Source organism: Mytilus edulis, chromosome 2 (genome assembly GCF_963676685.1).
Source record: "Mytilus edulis chromosome 2, xbMytEdul2.2, whole genome shotgun sequence".
NCBI lineage: Eukaryota > Metazoa > Mollusca > Bivalvia > Mytilida > Mytilidae > Mytilus > Mytilus edulis.
The window spans coordinates 107,050,649-107,072,460 of NC_092345.1; the positions used below are offsets into that span (position 1 = coordinate 107,050,649).

General features: G+C 34.2%; 1 protein-coding gene across 4 annotated transcripts; it reads left to right on the forward strand.

The window, feature by feature from the left end:
* The first annotated feature begins 4,193 nt into the window (after window positions 1–4,193).
* Window positions 4,194–15,662, forward strand: LOC139513863 (calcium/calmodulin-dependent protein kinase type II delta chain-like). 4 transcript variants are annotated; one of them, XM_071302755.1, is made up of 10 exons: window positions 4,194–4,347; window positions 7,922–8,144; window positions 9,090–9,435; window positions 10,311–10,404; window positions 10,879–10,998; window positions 11,557–11,680; window positions 12,233–12,361; window positions 12,744–13,093; window positions 13,393–13,531; window positions 14,043–15,662. In XM_071302755.1, exons 2-10 carry the CDS (start codon window positions 7,928–7,930, stop codon window positions 14,615–14,617), a joined length of 2,094 nt encoding a protein of 697 aa, XP_071158856.1. In that variant the 5' UTR covers window positions 4,194–4,347; window positions 7,922–7,927; the 3' UTR covers window positions 14,618–15,662. The 4 variants fall into 4 exon arrangements, with proteins under 4 accessions (XP_071158856.1, XP_071158855.1, XP_071158858.1 ...); XM_071302754.1 differs by having other exon boundaries at window positions 4,194–4,267; XM_071302757.1 differs by having other exon boundaries at window positions 4,202–4,332; window positions 7,903–8,144.
* The last annotated feature ends 6,150 nt before the right edge of the window (window positions 15,663–21,812 follow it).

Genomic DNA, 21,812 nt, shown 5'->3' on the forward strand with positions numbered 1-21,812 from the left:
CTCAATGCAAGCTCATAATGTAAATTTCGAAAAACACACTTAGAAAACAATTTACCGACAATCCCAAAAAAACAACTCAATACATGCCCAATTAATAATGAACACAAAAAGTAATATTTTTTTTTAATTCAATATCAAATTATGTCTCCTTTTCAATAATACAAATAATACAAATCAAAATTAAAATGACATTGAAATAAATATTTATGCATGAACTCAAATTATTTAATTAATTATGTTAAATTTAACACTGAAACAGTTAATTTATACTTTTAAAAACATTCACCCTTACTTCGAGTACTTTTAATACTTTGATAAAGACTCCATTACCCAAAGAGATCTCGCGAGGTTTAAATGTGGCCGTGTGATATTACGGGATTTCGCCGAGTTGCCAATCTCTTGTATTATATATGTCTCTGTTTCAATGATCAACGAAAAAAGTTCATTGGCACTGACACTTCTTCTTCTTCAGTTTCACATCGACATATGTTTACTTTCCGGTTCATGTCTGTCCAGTCACGACTGTGGTATTTTTTCCCAAAGTTTTATAATTTATTAAATGGGGCGGGGGGGGGGGGGGGGGGGGGGGGGGGGGGAGGTCTTAAATAGATCTAAATACTATTAAACACAGATTGTTAAATTTTTCAGTATTCCATATTTTTGTTATGTTAAATATTTGCTATATCAATTTTTCTTTGTTTTTATATTTTTCGTTTTTATTTCGTTTTTTTCTATAATATTTCATATATTTTTTATTTTATTTTTTAATTCAAGTTACGATGAAAGTACAATTTGATGATAATTTGTTCCGATCTTTCATAGTTTGACAAAATAAATTTGTAGCTGTCTTGGTTGCATTGGCTTTGTCAGTAGGCGTCTTTATTGTGGGTCTCATTGGGGTCTAAGCGTGACGCGGGATTGCCGTTTTTAGTTAGCGTGACACGTGAAAGCCAAATTATTGTGCCGTGAAAACGGGAAAAGAAGGCTAGCGGGACACGGGAAATTACAAAAAAATGAGAATTGCTGACCGTCGTACATAGTGTAAGCGGGATCCGGGATCAGACCCCCCCCCCCCCAAATGAGACCCCCTTTATTTTTGGATCTTGTATTGGACTAACTCTGCTTTAATAAATTTTGAGATGGAATGGAAATATTTTCGATTATAATTTTGTGGAACATGATTAGCCTTGTTCTTATAGTCGACGTTCGTGTAATGTTTGCCATTTCATGGTGTCTAGCATCTCAGACACACTCGGTGCTGGTCTACATCCACATCTATGTCGTTGAAATGCAAAGGGTCTAAGACCCATCACGCAAGTTCTAATTTGGTCATTCAATATGGTGCTCATTAAAAACGTATTTACATGTGAATTTGAAATCAAATGTTTGTTGCGTGACTACTCTGTTAAATAAGATGTGAGGTTGTTCTGGTGTTGTGATGTCTGTTACTTGCATACCTTGACGCTCGTCTCTGTACTTTTTCGAATGATCGTATATGTTTTCTTTTGTATATGGGTCCCATACAGTACAGCAGTATTCGCAGGCTAATTTTGGTCTTAATTTTGGTCTGTATGTTTCCAATCCCCCGGAAACACCCACCCCTACCTGCATCCGCCACTGGGATTTCTTTTGATTATTATGTTCATGATGCTGCATTTGTCTTGGTGAAAAAAACATGAGCCAGTCTTGCTCCCATTGTATGGCAGCTTCTAGATCTACTTGAAGCTTGAGGCAGTCGTTTTGAGATTTAATTTGTCTGTATATTATACTGTCATCTGTGAAGAGTCTGATTTTTTTTATGCAAGATGTGTTCTGGAAGGTATTGTATGTATCCCTCCTTTTTTAATACCTTTTATGTTTATTTTTGCAGTAAACTGGAATCTGCTTGTATAACGCTTCACTCAAACTCAAGTCCAAAATGATGATTAGACAGACGTGAATTATGTACAATCAATAGACTTTATGCCAAATACTAGTACTTAAAATCGGTGCTATAGATTAAACTCTTTATCAGACATTGTTAAAATCTAAAAATAAAGTAGTTCCTTTTTTTCATATGCTTTATATTTGATGAGTCAAAACATTTCCAACTGCATGGTTTTCCTGGTTAGCTCTTTTCCATACAGATTAGTCACGGGAAAGGTTGTGCACTCACAAAGTACAAGTTTAACCCCATCACATTCTGTATATAGATAAAAGAAGATGTTGTATGAGTGCCAATGAGACAACTCTCCATTCAAGTCACAATTTGTAAAAGTAACTAATATAAACCAGTATAGGTCAAACTGAGTACTGTCTTCAACACGGAGCTTTAACTGACATCAAACAACAAGCTATAAAGGACCCTCAAATAACTAGAGGACTAGAGGTAAGTGTAAAACCATTCAAACGGGAAAACTAACGGTCTAATCTATACAACAACAAAAGAGAGAAATGAGAAACACTTAATTGGTAAAACCAAGGAATTTTATATTCAAGGCCTACTTCGATTCGTCAAACTCGGGTAACCCAAGTTACTCGAGTTTGCAAGTCGAAGTACCCGAGTTTTATCATTTTACAACCCTCGAGTTAACTCGATTATATCAACCCTGCCCCTGACTAGGTTTATTCGAGTTGAGTAACGGCAAGATGGCGACGAAAGAGACGAGAGTGCTTTTCGAAAATATTTTTTACGATTTAAACGGATTTAAGCCATTTTATGTGACGAAATAGAAGTTTTTAAGTGTTCAATTACATTACAAAAGACTGTATCACTAGCCTGACAACACTCGGGAGCAGTCGAATCTCGCACGTGCCGGGTTCGCTCGACTGCTTATAATAAGGCATAAATAGTCCGACAATACTATACTAGTGGCAATATTTATTAGCACAAACACATTTACATAACATGGTAATGGCATACAGTATTGAGACAATAAACTGACAATAATTAATTTGCCTATGATTAAATTAGAGTGATTCACACGAAAAAAAGACTAAATATGTGTGTGTCGACAGCTAGTTCATGACTGACATAAAAAATAAAAAAATAATAAGGATAAATCTAGCTCTAAAAATATAGTAGTTACTAACTTCTAATGTTAATTGTAACCATGAGGCACTAATTGTCTCTGGAAAAATCTATAAATCTTGATATTATTTAGTGCCCGAGTGGTTTCCCCCAAAACGGCATTTATCATCTAAAATATTAATTAAATCATGCACTTTATTTGGCAGTGGCGGATCCATAAATTTTCATTAGGAGTGGCCCATAATTGACTTCCAAAGAGGGGCCATCAGTGATTCCATTATATGATTAAATTAGAGAATTATTTCAACCTCAAGACTGACTTTGTAAAGGAGGCTTATTTATCAATTAAAGATTTTAGTATAAGAAGAGCTATATGTAAAATTAGAATAAGTGCTCATGATCTTAAAATTGAGAAAGATAGATATAATAAAAAATACATAGAGAGAACTCAACGTCTATGTCATCACTGCTTATCACATGGATCAAATTCTATTGAAGATGAGACCCATTTTACAGTAAATTGTCCATTATATAATGAACAGAGGAAATTATTATTTGACAAAGTTATAACTTTTTGTACTAATTTTAAAGAACTACCTAATGATGAGAAATATTTCTGGCTGTTCACAAATGAGCATTTACCAACTCTAATGTGCCTAGGAAATTACATTATTAAAGGGTTAGAAATAAGATCCAGATGTAAACAAAATATATGAAGTAATTTAGTATTTTATTGTTATAAGATTTAATATAATAGTTATATAAAACACATGTCGTGTTAGGTATAGGCTCTGATCCTGTTCATAACGTTAAAGTATGTATTAGTTTTCTGTTTTGCTTTTTCCAATCATATTGTGTTGTAAAATGATGCCCTTTATGGGTTCTTGATTAGATTAATAAAATTCTTATCTTATCTTATCTTATCTTATGATTAACCTGAGACTACGATAACAGTTATAGTAGTAGTCCGTAGTAGTCTAACAGTTTTTTCCATAAAAAAGGGGGCACTCTGATCGTTGCTTTGAATTTTTCACAATAATTCATTATATTTCATGCAAATCCAATACAAATTATTGTTTCTGACCCTATATATATATTAAGGACAGGTACCAATGAATGAATAAATTAAAAAGACAGTTTCTTAAATGTAGACTCAGTATCGACACCCTGCAGGTGCCCCTATTATATCACGTGACAACGAACCGGCCATTTTGTCTTCAACAGAATATCCATATTGCTTCCTGGTAGAAAATTAAAGTAAGGCGTAAGAAAACACTAATTGTTCAGTTGATGAAAACAGTAATAAGAAGTATCGTTATCTAGTATATCAATCTAATGTATCGTAAAAAAATGACAACAGAGAGACCAATGATAAAATACAACTTCAAAATAGTTCTGACGTTTTCTGACGGCTTTTTTTTTAGTCCAAATAATTATGACATCTTGAAAGGCTATTATATTTTTTTTTCTTTGACGCCTTTATGAGTTAACTATCTCAAAGGTTGCCAAATATAAAAAAAAATCTTCAAAATAACTGAAAAGTTGTTATCATTTAAAAATGATAAGCATCAAAAACAAGAGCCATAAATTCTACAGCTTAAGTTAAAAGTTTAATGGACACATATTACAACAAGTCCAGCACAACCCGTACCTAGGCCTACAAATCTCAGAAGACCTTAAATGGACCACCCACAATTCAGTCACGTCTCAGTCATTACAGCTGAACGGACGTGCTGGGCCAGCTTTCCTTTACCCGCTATCTTCGATGAGGGTTTACAGTTAGATGAACAACGACATACTACTTAAGATGACAGAAACCAATTCATGCCGTACAGATAGACGTAGTAGTTGGCGTACCCGCGTTAACATGCACTCCAAAACCATTGTATCATGGGAAGTGTTATGCTGATTAACGTCCGAGGGCTGTATCCTAGGTGTGGGGTGATACGACCTTCATTTCACTGCCTCACGGCTTTGGTCCTGATAACGCTTCCTGTCATCTTTAGAACTACATCCACCATTCATCTACCAGTACTCACTCATCAAGGTTAGCGGGCTGCCATGCTGACTAAACTGGCCCTGAAAGCAGCCGTTGTGAAGAAGTAAAATCCAAAATCAACTCACCGAAACCAAGATGGCAACCTCTATTCGGCGTCCTTACTACCTGTTCCTGACCCACGGCAGAAATTATTCAAACGCTCATCAATCGCCTTCGGGCACCGTGCCGACCGTGCGAGGGCTGTGTAGCCAGTCAAGGTCGTTAAAAACTTCCATATATATGGACCACCCACATATCAAACGTGGCCAAGAAAGCTAACTCTACACTAGGCTTTCTAAGAAGAAATTTGAAATACTGTTCACAAGATTGTAAAAAAACAGCTTACATCTCGATTGTCAGATCAACGATGGAATATGGAGCCATAGTATGGGACCCCTACACAGTCACCAACATGAATAAGCTTGAACGGATACAACGCATAGCAGCAAGATTCATCACTAGAGACTACAAGTCAAGAGAGGACGGATGTGTCTCAAACATGCTTGCACAACTGGACCTACAAGACCTCCAGTCAAGACGAACAAGCCAGAAGTTAATATTTATGTACAAAGTGGTTGAGGGGCTAATTCCGGCTATACACCCAGACGAATTTCTCAAAAAATCACTTTCCAAGAGAAATATAACAGCCAAGAAATTTGAAGGATTCCAAGCAACCAATATTGTGGAAAAACAAGTAAAGAACAATTCTAAGTGTTTTGACATTCCACAAAGCAAAACACCACAATATTCAAATTCATTTTTTGTAAAGACAGTAATCGCGTGGAACCAGCTGGACGACACTGTAGTGCATCAAGCGTAGAGAGCTTTAAATCTGCTCTCACGCCCCGTCAATAAGTCGGCGGCGCTCTCTCATACCGTTGTATCAAAGCCAGTATTGGTATCGAAAACGTACTCATACAGATACAAATTTAAGGTTCATCATAACAAATGGACAAATATGGCCGTATTTTCACCTCAAAAACTACTCTGTGTACAGACGAAAGCTAGTCAATTCCTTCCAAGTCCGATTCGTTCCAAGCCTGTTCGTTCCAGATTTGGACAATTCGTACCAAGTTAATTGTCAATTCGTTCCAACTGATTTATTTCATTATTAATCAGACTTAACAATGTGTTCCACCTGATTAAGTTCATTATTAAATCAGACTTAACAATTTGTTCTAATTTTTTTATAATGTATATTTCCGTATATCACTGTATTTGTGTAAATCAACCTTCAGTGCACGGCAAAAATCGGCAATTCCTTGTCCATTTTTTCTGTATATTTCATATAAAAGATAATTTTTCAATAACATATGTTCATCCTAACAGTTCATAGATAATTATTCAATAGTCTTTCAGTATTTCACATATTTCATTTTGCTGGTCAACGAATGGCACAATGATAAGTGCAACAGATGTCATCAGCTTGGTAACTGTAATTTGCTGTCTTCTATAGCTGTCCCAAAGTTCCATCATCTTGGACTGTGATCTGTTTGTGGCTGCTTACTTTTTTTTTGGTTTCGTATGTTAGGACACAGAGTACATTTTTATATTGTAAAAAATACACAACCAGTGCTAATGAGTAGTAACGATGCACGTAAGAAAAAAATAGCAAATGTGGTATGTCAGCCTTCAATTTTTATTGACAAGCGTTTATGATCCAAGATAAGTACGATATTATTCTTTTGATGAATGCATTAACAACTGTTATGCGCACATCATTGAAATACAATAATCAATTATAATGATAACTATTTCTTTGAAAATATCATTAGTTAGTCACTTTATTCATATTTCAAATATTACATTTGTCATGAAATACTTACCTTAATAATTAATAATTATCAATATATAACATGCCCAATATATCGTTCTTCCCAATCAATAAACCATAGTATTTTTTTAGATACGTATTTATATTAATTTTTTATAAGTACAGCATTAAAAATTAAAATAATAAGGCTATTTAAATGGTTAATATTGTTTAATACTGTTCTTGAATAAGTTGGAACGAACTGACCAAGCAAAAATTAAGTATGGATTCAAAGATTTGCTGATTGGGCCATAAATGTAAGGTCTGGTAAATTCATGTAACAAAACATACGTAATTCTTCACCAACAAGCCTTGATTAATAAAAACGTTTTGTATTATTCATAATAATCCATTAACTTAATAAAAGCTTGTAAAATGTCTATAAGTTGCTCGCAGTTACCATGGTTATTTGGGCCTTTACAAAGTGTGGAAGTTTTACTGTAGATTAATGTTAATCATCATTAATACTTGTTATAATGTAAATAAACGTAATAACATGCAACATATTTTAAGTCGTTTGTAATATTGTACAAATCGTAAGGATACATGTACTTAAATGTGCAATCCATAAGGACTTGTATCAAAAATAAATGTTAGTGAAAGGAGCATAATTTTACAAACAAATATGCAATAATGCCTGCTATACAGTAGCAAGGGTTTGGTGTTCAACACCACAGCATTGGAAGAGTTAAGTATGAGGGGCAAATATATATGGTTATTTAATTTAACAGAAGACAAATCCCAAACAAAAAAATTACATTGTATCATTCTGTTATTTAAAGTTTTTCTGTCCGAACGGTTCCAGGCTTAGGCACCATCAAGAAACCTCCTTTTTAAGGAATTTATTATTAACACGTTCATAAATAAAACCTATGTGTGGTAAACAAAGTGATGTAATTATTTCCTGGAGATGAAACGCCCCAAAACACCAGGAAATAAATGATGTATAGAAATTTGAAGCTTTGATAACTTCCTTTATCATACTTTTCATGTTTTTTTACATTGGTAAAATACAAAGTTTATTAGTTCTTATGTTTACAGTTATTTACTTCTATTTTAGTACACAATGACAACAGTTTTGCCAGATCATCCAATGGATGTAAACCTAAACATGACAGCTATACACAGTGAGAACATTCTGAAGAATGTGGAGATTAACAAAGATCGTTTCCTCCAATTACCAAGTAGCACAGATTTTCTTCTGTCAAGTAATTTAAACGGGTTATTGCAATTGAATGCATCAAAGTTAGTGGAGATTGGTCAGTTTAAACTAGGTAAACAAGGTAAGAAATGTTTTAAATTGTTATTTAATCATGTTAATTAAGAAAAAAAAATGGTTCAGGTATACCTAAATGCCTTTTTAAACATTTCATCAGCTGTTTCTGGAAGTTTTGTTGCCAAATGATATAGATATAGATATAGGGCTTATAATCATATATGCATGGCTGCTTGTATCAGTAATTAACCTGCAGTGATTGCTAGCCTGTCAACACTGAGGTTAAGAGTTCCAGCTCTGCTCAAGACAAGGTGCCTTATACACAGATCTTAGTTGATTCTTTGAGTCCCACTTTACACCTCTAATGATCCTGTTGATCATTTGATCTCAGGTTTATAAATTTACTGTTAATTAGTATCATCACTGCTAGTTACATGTGAATACAACAATTCAAAAGTTTACTTTGCCAAAAATATTCACAACAATTTTTAAGTAAAGATGAACCAGCTTATTTAAGAAAGCAATTATTTAATTTAAAATTTGATGAAAGTTGTGAGTATAAATGTAATGGAAGACAAACAATATGGAAATCAATGTAAATCAACATAATTGTTTATATTTTCAAACATGTTAGTTTATGGATGGCTTCAAATTAATTCTTCACTCTATTTATTAGAACCAAAATCCATCAATTCAAGAACCCATGAATATGTAACTTTTTTCTCAAATCAAGAAAGATGATACCCAGGAATAAAATTACAATCAGGGTAGTCTGACTTGGTACAAATTGTGGTTAGATTATAGTTGCACATACCTGCATAGGTCAGCTACCATCATTATGACTCCTAACTTAAACATAAGCAAGGAAATAAAACATGGCACATAATCATGAACGCAATGTGCTCACTACTACAGAACGCTAACTTTAGTAGGTATGGCTAATTTGGTTTGTTTTTTAAATATAATATATATTTAATCAACAAGTGTTCAAAATATGATTTAATATTTTCAGATCAAATGTCTTCAAAATATTTGGCCCCAAGAGATCCTGTATTAGAGACGCCAAGCAGTAACCACCAACCTTCAGACCAGCTAGTCCAATCTGTAGGGCCACAAGAAGTTGTTGGTCTTAAAACAAGTAAAAATTTGAGCTGTAATGAGATTGAACCAGAGGATAAAGATAACTATGTGAAGCCTATCTATACAGCAGTGCCAGTTAATACTCCTCCACAGTATGGTGGTGGATTGTACCAGTTGTTGAATGAGTGTGGTATTGAATACAGGGAGGAGACAGTTGTGTCACAAAACAATGTCCCTGTAAGGGAGGTGACCACGGCTTGTCAGCAGTACACACAAGGGTAGGTTAGATAACTCTGTACTCTTAGTAATTATACATCCACATCACACAAACATTAGCTTACACTGGTAGTCAGCAGTACACACTCTTCTCTTAGTAGTTATACATACAAATTGATCACACATTTTATATTGTTTTTATGCACTTATGCAGATTAAGTTAGTTTCCTTTCATATTCCCAGGTGATTTACAGCATATATATTTAACTTATGGCTCACTAGGAAACCAGCAATTTTTCCTTATGAATGATTTAATAAAAATGAAGGCCCCAACCTTGTCTCTGATTGTGTGGTGATCATGATAGTTTTCTATTATACTGGAATTGTATAATTCTGATAAACATGATCAAAATGAAAAAATAGCATGCACATCAACACACCTCAAAGACCCTGAATGATCTGCTCCAAAAATATGTACAGATTTTTCACAGTTTTTAAGTGCATATGTACACAGACATGAGAATTATAAATAATTATAGGGAACTATATGTCAGTGTGTATACATTTTGTAGGCTGTGCTATGTGAGTATGTGTAGTAATGGAGGCCGGTGTCTTAGGAAAAACTTAGAACAAGTTCCACCTTTTCTGAAAAGGTTGTGGGGGGAATTATAATGCAACAAATAGACAGCAACCCAATGAAAAAAAATGTTAAAAAGGTCTAAGGCTATATATAGTCTTCAACAACAGACCTGTGTTCACCAGTCACATAATAATGCTATGAGTCAACATAAATAGATCCAAAAAAAATGAATGTATTACAACTGTTACAATTATCTCTACACATACAATGTAATACAACTTACAATTATCTCCACACATACTTTTGCCTTAATGATTGACAAGTTGTATGTTAAAGCCTTCTTTTTTTCTGTTTCAGACATATCATACATGGTGACAAAAATGCCTTGGAAATGTTGGCTAAAGATGTGGTCAGCCTGAAGACTGGCACTCATGGTGTCATTACAAACCCGGTAATTATTACAAAATACTTATGTGTTAGAACTACAATCATTTCTACTAAAAATGGGCCTCTGTGGCCAAGTGGTCTTATGTAGTTCTATTACTGTAATCACTAGCAAGTCAACACTGAGGTTGTGAGTTGGAACCCCACTGGTGTGGCTGAACTTGACTCTAATCTTAATCGACTAGGATTGTCAGGCACTCCGTCTTCCTACACCAATAAAAACTGGCAGCACAAAATCCCAAAAGTGGCTCTTAAAAGTGGCATTAAAACACCAACAATCAATTAATCATTTCTACTACAGACAGTTGGTCAAGAAAAATGTAAACAATATATATGATCAATTTATTTAATTTTATGCATCAGTTGAATGTGTTATTATCAGTCGGAGTCATTGTCGGTAAGGTTGTGAAAAGTAAAGTCACTTTTATTTTTGACTCATTTCTTACCGTTTTAATTCAGTGATATATTATTTATATTTCAGAAATATGACTTCCTGTGGAATCCCAAATGTTCAGTGAAAAAGCAGAAGATCCTTGGACGAGGGGGCAATGGTACAGTGGAACTCTGTAATTATAATAATGTAGAGTTTGTCACTAAAACAGTAAGTTATATCATTGTGTCGGATGTCATATCTCAATAGTAAATAACAATGCTTAAAAAGGGATAAGGTTATTTAAGATTTATAACAAAAAAAGTTTTTTGATATTTTATTGAGGTGACAATTGATATGCTTTAGTGTAGATGGCATCAAGTTTTACCTTGTCCCTCTGGATGTATGGGTCCTGAAATTGGTCTCTGTTCTTTAACTATTGTATGCCTCAACCATACATAATGCTTATTACCACAAATCAAAGATCAAGTTATGAGTTTGGATGATGTCACTTATACTGTTCTAGAATTATGCTGCTTTACAAATAAAAACAATGCTGGTTTTTTTTGGTTTCTATTCTCTAACTTAAGTTTGTTTGAACCAATGTTATGAATCTGTTAGCCAATGCTCATTGTTACCACAAAACACAAATCAAGTACAAACTTGGGTAGCTTCATTTTTACTGTACTTGAGTTATGTTCCTAAATATGTTATATGCAAGCGGTGGCATCATCTGTGTCCCATGGGCACATCCCTCATACTAGTCTCATGGTTCTATCTTTGTTTCAGATCTCCAGAGATTTCAGAGCCAATGAAGTGATGTTTACCAACTGTATGAGCCATGAGTTCATTGTTAAGTCACATGGTTTGATAGTGAGGAATGGAACCCCTCAGATCATTATGGATTATGCAGGTAAATTAACTGATTAATAAGTTGGAATATAATGTGAAGTCACTGTATGATGTAAGCTTTATAACACATATGATTATAAATTCTGATGTAAGGTTAATATCAGATAGATAGCATTTTATTAACAAATGGTCACCAAAAATGAGCATTTTATTAACAAATGGTCACCAAAAATGATAAGTTAAGTCACCATATAGATTTAGATTTACTGACAGTTGTAAATTATATACTGAATTTAATTCAGTGTTATTGAGATGATTTCTTCCAGTTGCCGTCTCACAGTCTGAACTTGAAAAAAATGGCTATTATTATATAATTCAATATTGTGAATAAATCCATTTCATTTGCAATGAAACTTTCCCTCCCCCTCTTTTCTGGCATGCATCATGAGTTTTTATTCCTTGATTATAAATAATAATGTTGTCAACAATAGGTCAACTTACAACTTCAACAATGAACAAAATCCATGCCTCATAGCAAGCCATTTAAAAAGATACCTGTTGTTGGATGTAAGACAACAGAATAAGTTTTTATTTAGTTTTATATTGCTTGTAGGAGACAACCTGTTACACTATGGTTTATCCAAAATGGTGGACGAAAGTGAGATCTGGAACATAACATTTCAAATCCTGGAAGCCCTGAATTACTTACACTCTAACCAGATTAGACATTTTGATGTCAAACGTAAGTTATTTTACAGGAATATGTACACTCTTTAATTCTGTCATACATTCTCAAAAATTTTAGATGTGACAAGATTTCATACATAATAAACTTTGTTGGAGTTCATGAGTACATTGTAATAATATTCTGTGTGTATAATATGTAATAATGAAGGCAGATTTAGGGGGAAATATTCTGTTGATTATTATAGAGAATCACGGAAACATGACCCTCTTATGAAAATTTCTGGACCCGCCACTAATAAAAGCATTTTGTTTCGATTGATCATTTAGATGCACTAGAGTACAGATAAAGCTAAAAGTGAATATAGATATGATCTTAGGGTTAATATTTGTTTGAACATTACATCTAATTTAAAATATTATTAATCTTTTTTTTACAGCTGAGAATATAGTACTTATGGAGGATTCTTTAGGAAACAAAACATTAAAACTTGCAGATTTTGGAGGAGCCACTCTATTCACAGAGGAAGTGGACTGTCTTAGTTGGACTCCTGCTTACATGGCACCAGAAATGGACCAGTTTTATTTAAACAAACAGTTCCCTGGACAAAGATTGATCACTACGTCCTGTGGTCTAATCACAGAGAAATGTGACATCTATTCCTTGGCTTTGTCCATTCTGTTTCTTTATGTCAGAGGACATATCCTTATCAAACATATAACCAAAGGGGTACAGGCAATGGTGGGCTATGAGAAAGCTGATACTGTCAGCATGAAAATTGTCATTATGGTATGTAAGGTTTGATGTAAACAGTGAAATCTCTTAATCTTTTTTTTTATTGCCATACATAACAGCTATATCACAAATAAAAAAGAAATCAAATTTGTTTTGGCAAATTTCTACAAAAAACTAGAAATTCAATTTTTTTCTCCAGATTTCCAGATTATTTTGTATCGTTAATACTATTCTTAAACAAGGCGTCTGGGAAAAACACATAATTTTGAAACACAAGTTCATAAAATACAATGCAACAATAAATATATCAAAGCATATAAATAACCTATGAAGATATTGCATCTATTTTACAGAATGCTAAGAATCCCAGCCTTGCTGAAAGTCTGATTCCACCAAATGTTGGTAAAGAAATGAAAGCTGTGTTATCTGGCATGCTGAAAGGCAATGTTGATGACAGATGGACAGCTAAAGCTGCTATGGATCAAATGAAAGGTTAATAATAATATGTAACAGTTGAAAAAATTGTCATTAGTAATTTAAATAAGACTTGTAACTCCTTGTGAATTTCTGAAATCATGGTCTGGAATTGTTTCTGGCTGAAAGCACAAAGCATAAAGGCCAGCATTATGAATTGGAAGTCCCAATGAATTATCTTTTGATTATCCAATATCTATTTATTAGTTTAGACACTGTATAAACTGTTCCCATTATTGATATTACATTGTCACTCATACGGGTATATTGTAGATAAACCAGATTATAATTGTCCTATGTTTAATCCTGTATGAAAGATATTTTAAATGTTTGACACAGAAGAGGTCATGTGTAGAATGCTGACAACTTTTATTTTAACTGAAAAATGAGCTTTACCATAATAAGCTTTAAACCTATAACAGAACTCTGGTAGTTCTTGGGTTTATACACGTTTAGCATAGAAAAGTTAGTATTAAGTCATAAATAAGGTAATCAGTATAAATAAAGTCCAACATTTCTCTCATTACAGAACTGTCATCAGCTTCTCACAAGAGTATGGAACCTAAAAAGATCATCAGGAGAAAGTCCAAATCCACAGAAAACAAACTAAGGAATAACCAGAACATACGACCTAAAGTACCCAAACTTGTTATCGTTACACTCGACAAAACTGGTAGAAAAGTAGGAGAATACAAAAATACAGAGCCATTCACCATACCAAGGTATACAAACGGTAACTCCTTAGAAACTGAGGAACACCAACGACCTTTACGTGATCTGAATATTGACCTTCAGTTGCATGTCATCATTGAACAGTCTAATAACGTGAAGGATGAGAAGATGAAACAGATAATTGATGAAGAGAATCGTCCATTACTGAAAAGGCTGGTCAAACGTAAACTTAAAGATAAAGTCAATGGAGAGATAGCTTTTAAGATGACCAAAATGAGGGAAGAACTCGAGAGCAGTGGTTCATCTTCAAGTGGCATGTCAGTGAACCTGAGTGGACGAGGTCATGTAATTATGGCTCCAACCGAACCAGAGGTTGTTCCCATGAATGAAGGGCCAGGAAATATCCCAAACTTTGACATGTTTCTGGATTGATCCGAAGTTGCGTCTATTGTTGTGGATTTTTACTTATTCTTGGTCTTGAGCTGTACGAAACAAGATCTGTGATAAATGTTTATAAATAAATGAGAGCAGTTGGAAGAAAATATTAGATTCTGTAAACATTTTTTTTTATTGGTTAAAATATATTTAATGATCCTTTGTTCTTTTCCATTTCATTTAGACTGTAATAATTTTTATCATAGTCCTTTTCTTAAACAGAACAGGTGATTTAAACTTTGACATACATTTCAACAGAATTATAAATAGATTACTAGCTGGGAATTCCCATTTTTTTTTCTGTCTGGACAAACCATAGAAATTTAAACTATAAGTTTCATGTTCCTATTAATTTGGATTTCCCAATATATAAATATAAATCAATTGTGTGTATGAAACATAAAGAATGTGAACAATATTTGTACATACAAATGGTTTCTTAATCTTTTTTATTAAATAATATCCGAAGTAGGATAAATGCTCTGACACTATTTTTGAAATAAAGGGAATCATTAGTATGAAAATATAGCATTGTATTATTGTACATTTATTTATTTTGTATGTATATATGAGAGAATGTATTTATTTTGTTAAATGTTGACTGCTTCATAGATTCATTTGATTCCTCAAATATTGTAACTAGGGTAACATGACATTAATTTAGTGACTACATACAAAAAAAATATGTATAAATGTTAGCATCATTTATTTTCTCAAAACTATAAATTATATTTTTTGAGAGTGAGAAAATAATCCTTACAAATTATCAAAGAAATAGTTTTGCCCTCAAATATTTTTTTTTGTAGAAATGAAATACACAATGCATTTTTTTCTGTTTTGTTTTTTTGTTGTGAAAAAAAATTTGCTTGAGATCATTGGACACAGTGCAATTCATTGTATATATGTAAAGATAGCAATAACTATGATTTTAATTTAAATAATTATTGTATTATATATTAATTGATTGTGTTTGATATACATTTATATATGTTTTGAGGAATTGCCTTTACATACTTTTATCCAATAAAAGTTGTAAATAGAACTCAGATTTATTATTTTAATTAACTGCATTCGTTGATATTTTCTCTATAAATAAGTAAACTTGTTTAAGACTTATATAGAGAAGCACAGATATCAATGAGAACAGGCTGAAGAAGATGTAATGAAATTATTAATAGATAAGGACAAAGCACATATGGCTTGTATATGTTATACTTCAAGGGGGTGGGGATAGGTAGGTTTTGACCTATCAATTGTTCTACAAGTCAGTATTTTCATTTCGAGATTCCAACTCAAATACTTAAGATTGGGTTACAACTTTATTTGGATACATATGTCAAATATTTTAAGAGGTTGATTCTAAATAATTTTTAGGTCAAAGGTCAAGGTCATAGTAACTGAATATAGGATTTTTTTCCAGTAAAGTGATTTCTAGACTCTCAAACAAAATACTATAACAAAGGATTGAAACTTTACTTGGATATATTTTAGAAAAAAAAGGAGTTATGGTATGAATGCCAATACACCTTATCGCTATTTGTCCGCCATTACTGGATATCAAACAGGTTCCCGTAAAATTTGATGTCATAAAACAAAATATCTGACGCCACAATGGAAAAGTGATTGTTGTTGAAGTCAAAAGTTCAAGTGGCCGGGTCAGCGGGGATCAGCGATAGCTTGTATGAGACAACTATCCACTGAAGTTCAAATGAAGTGGATGAAAGCAATTATTAGCAAATGCAAGGCATTCAAGAATGAGAAAAACTTGTACGGTAAAGTCTGTTATAAAAGGCTCCGTTATGAAAAATAAAACAATGCAATTAAGAAAGCTAACAGCCAGAAGACATTCATCTTACAGGAACATTTTTTGACTTGAGAGTCTAATAAGACCGGCACCAAATTACACATGTATTGGTCTCTTTAGTCTTAACAACAAGATAGCCACCACAAAACACATATATGGGTCTTTATAATATTTAACAAGAAGAAGGCCACAAGACAACACATGTACAAGTCTCTATAGTATTTTACATCTAGATGGCCTCCACACAACACATATATGTGTCTTTTTAGTCTTAATTGAAATGAGGGTTACCACACAATACTTTTAATATTGGTCTCCATAGTATTTAAGAACAAGACAGCCACCACTCAACACATGTTTTGGTCTCTATAGTTTTTAACAACAAGACAGCCTCCCCTCTCAACACATGTTTTGGTCTCTATAGTCTTTAACAACAAGAGGGCCACCACACAACACATGTTTGGGTCTATATAGTATTTAACAACAAGACGACCACCACACAACACATGTTTGGGTCTCTATAGTATTTAACAACAAGACGACCACCACACAACACATGTTTGGGTCTCTATAGTATTTAACAACAAGACGACCACCACACAACATATGTTTGGGTCTCTATAGTATTTAACAACAAGACGACCACCACACAACACAAGTTTTGGTCTATATAGTATTTAACAACAAGACGACCACCACACAACACATGTTTGGGTCTATATAGTATTTAACAACAAGACGACCACCACACAACACATGTTTGGGTCTCTATAGTATTTAACAACAAGACGACCACCACACAACACATGTTTGGGTCTATATAGTATTTAACAACAAGACGACCACCACACAACACATGTTTGGGTCTATATAGTATTTAACAACAAGACGACCACCACACAACACATGTTTGGGTCTATATAGTATTTAACAACAAGACGACCACCACACAACACATGTTTGGGTCTATATAGTATTTAACAACAAGACGACCACCACACAACACATGTTTGGGTCTCTATAGTATTTAACAACAAGACTATCACCACACAACATGTTTTGGTCTCTATAATTTTTAACAACAAGAAGGCCAACACACAACACATGTTTTGGTCTCTATAGTTTAAACAACAAGAAGGCCACCACACAACACATGTTTTGGTCTATATAGTCTTTTACAACAAGAAGGCCACCACTCAACACATGTTTGGGTCTCAAAGTTTCTAAACATGAGAAGACCACCACACATAACATGTTTGGGTCTATAAAGTATTTAACAAAAAGACGACCACCACACAACACATGTTTGGGTCTCTATAGTATTTAACAACAAGACTATCACCACACAACATGTTTTGGTCTCTATAATTTTTAACAACAAGAAGGCCAACACACAACACATGTTTTGGTCTCTATAGTTTAAACAACAAGAAGGCCAACACACAACACATGTTTTGGTCTCTATAGTTTAAACAACAAGAAGGCCACCACACAACACATGTTTTGGTCTATATAGTCTTTTACAACAACACAGCCACCACACACCACATGTTTGGGTCTCAAAGTTTCTAAACATGAGAAGACCACCACACATAACATGTTTGGGTCTATATAGTATTTAACAAAAAGACGACCACCACACAACACATGTTTGGGTCTATATAGTATTTAACAACAAGACGACCACCACACAAAACATGTTTGGGTCTGTATAGTATTTAACAACAAGAAGGCCACCACTCAACACATGTTTTGGTCTCTATAGTATTTAACAACAAGACGACCACCACACAAAACATGTTTTGGTCTATATAGTATTTTTAACAACAAGACGACCACCACACAACACATGTTTGGGTCTATATAGTCTTTAACAACAAGACGACCACCACACAACACATGTTTGGGTCTCTATAGTATTTAACAACAAGACGACCACCACATAACACATGTTTGGGTCTATATAGTATTTAAAAACAAGAAGGCCACCACACAACACATGTTTTGGTCTCTATAGTATTTAACAACAAGACGACCACCACACAAAACATGTTTGGGTCTATATAGTATTTTTAACAACAAGACGACCACCACACAACACATGTTTGGGTCTATATAGTATTTAAGAACAAGAAGGCCACCACACAACACATGTTTGGGTCTCTATAATCTTTAACAACAAGACGACCACCACACAACACATGTTTGGGTCTCTATAGTATTTAACAACAAGACGACCACCACACAACACATGTTTGGGTCTATATAGTATTTAACAACAAGAAGGCCAGCACACAACACATGTTTGGGTCTATATAGTATTTAACAACAAGACGACCACCACACAAAACATGTTTGGGTCTCTTTAGTATTTAACAACAAGACGACCACCACTCAACACATGTTTGGGTCTATATAGTCTTTAACAACAAGACGACCACCACACAAAACATGTTTGGGTCTATATAGTCTTTAACAACAAGACGACCACCACTCAACACATGTTTGGGTCTATATAGTATTTAACAACAAGAAGACCACCACTCAACACATGTTTTGGTCTCTATAGTTTTAACAACAAGAGGGCCACCACACAACACATGTTTTTGTCTCTATAGTTTTAACAACAAGAGGGCCACCACACAACACATGTTTGGGTCTCAAAGTTTCTAAACATGAGAAGACCACCACACAACACATGTTTGGGTCTCTATAGTATTTAACAACAAGACGACCACCACACAAAACATGTTTGGGTCTATAAAGTCTTTAACAACAAGACGACCACCACTCAACACATGTTTAGGTCTATATAGTATTTAACAACAAGACGACCACCACACAACACATGTTTGGGTCTTGATAGTATTTTTAACAACAAGACGACCACCACACAACACATGTTTGGGTCTATATAGTATTTAACAACAAGACGACCACCACACAACACATGTTTGGGTCTATATAGTCTTTAACAACAAGACTACCACCACTCAACACATGTTTGGGTCTATATAGTATTTAACAACAAGACGACCACCACACAACACATGTTTGCGTCTTTATAGTATTTTTAACAACAAGACGTCCACCACACAACACATGTTTGGGTCTATATAGTATTTAACAACAAGACGACCACCACACAACACATGTTTGGGTCTATATAGTATTTAACAACAAGAAGGCCACCACACAACACATGTTTGGGTCTATATAGTACTTAACAACAAGACGACAACCACATAAAACATGTTTGGATCTATATAGTCTTTAACAACAAGACGACCACCACTCAACACATGTTTGGGTCTATATAGTATTTAACAACAAGACGACCACCACACAACACATGTTTGGGTCTATATAGTATTTAACAACAAGAAGGCCACCACACAACACATGTTTGGGTCTATATAGTACTTAACAACAAGACGACCACCACACAAAACATGTTTGGGTCTATATAGTCTTAAACAACAAGACGACCACCACTCAACACATGTTTGGGTCTATATAGTATTTAACAACAAGACGACCACCACACAACACATGTTTGGGTCTTTATAGTATTTTTAACAACAAGACGACCACCACACAACACATGTTTGGGTCTTTATAGTATTTTTAACAACAAGACGACCACCACACAACACATGTTTGGGTCTATATAGTATTTAACAACAAGACGACCACCACACAACACATGTTTGAGTCTATATAGTACTTAACAACAAGACGACCACCACACAACACATGTTTGGGTCTTTATAGTATTTTTAACAACAAGACGACCACCACACAACACATGTTTGGGTCTATATAGTATTAAACAACAAGACGACCACCACACAACACATGTTTGGGTCCATATAGTATTAAACAACAAGACGACCACCACACAACACATGTTTGGGTCTTTATAGTATTTTTAACAACAAGACGACCACCACACAACACATGTTTGGGTCTTTATAGTATTTAACAACAAGACGACCACCACACAACACATGTTTGGGTCTATATAGTATTTAACAACAAGACGACCACCACACAACACATGTTTGGGTCTATATAGTATTTAACAACAAGAAGGCCACCACACAACACATGTTTGGGTCTATATAGTATTTAACAACAAGACGACCACCACACAACACATGTTTGGGTCTATATAGTATTTAACAACAAGAAGGCCACCACACAACACATGTTTGGGTCTATATAGTATTTAACAACAAGACGACCACCACACAACACATGTTTGGGTCTATATAGTCTTTAACAACAAGACGACCACCACACAACACATGTTTGGGCCTATATAGTCTTTAACAACAAGATGACCACCACACAACACATGTTTTGGTCTATAAAGTCTTTAACAACAAGACGACCACCACTCAACACATGTTTGGGTCTCTATAGTCTTTAACAACAAGAGGGCCACCACACAACACATGTTTTGGTCTCTATAGTCTTTAACAACAAGACGACCACCACACAACACATGTTTGGGTCTATATAGTATTTAACAACAAGATGACCACCACACAACACATGTTTGGGTCTATATAGTATTTAACAACAAGACGACCACCACACAACACATGTTTGGGTCTATATAGTATTTAACAACAAGACGACCACCACACAACACATGTTTGGGTCTATATAGTATTTAACAACAAGACGACCACCACTCAACACATGTTTAGGTCTCTATAATTTTTAACAACAAGAAGGCCACCACACAACACATGTTTGGGTCTATATAGTATTTAACAACAAGACGACCACCACACAACACATGTTTGGGTCTATATAGTATTTAACAACAAGACGACCACCACACAACACATGTTTGGGTCTATATAGTATTTAACAACAAGACGACCACCACTCAACACATGTTTAGGTCTCTATAATTTTTAACAACAAGAAGGCCAACACACAACACATGTTTGGGTCTATATAGTATTTAACAACAAGACGACCACCACACAACACATGTTTGGGTCTATATAGTATTTTAACAACAAGACGACCACCACACAACACATGTTTGGGTCTATATAGTATTTAACAACAAGACGACCACCACACAACACATGTTTGGGTCTATATAGTATTTAACAGAAAACAGACACCAAAAAACATTAGTATTGGTCAATTAAGTCTATAACAACTATTCCATTTTTACATGCCCTAACTATTGTGGAGCAGAGGGAAAGTTTCAATGAGATAAATTTTGCCAAAATTATCTGGAAATTATTGGATTTTTGTTGCTTAAATAATGTCACTCCAATGATGTCACAGTCAAATAACATAAACAATACTTGCATCAGAAAGTAATTAACAGGTTATTAATGTCATTAATTGTGATAT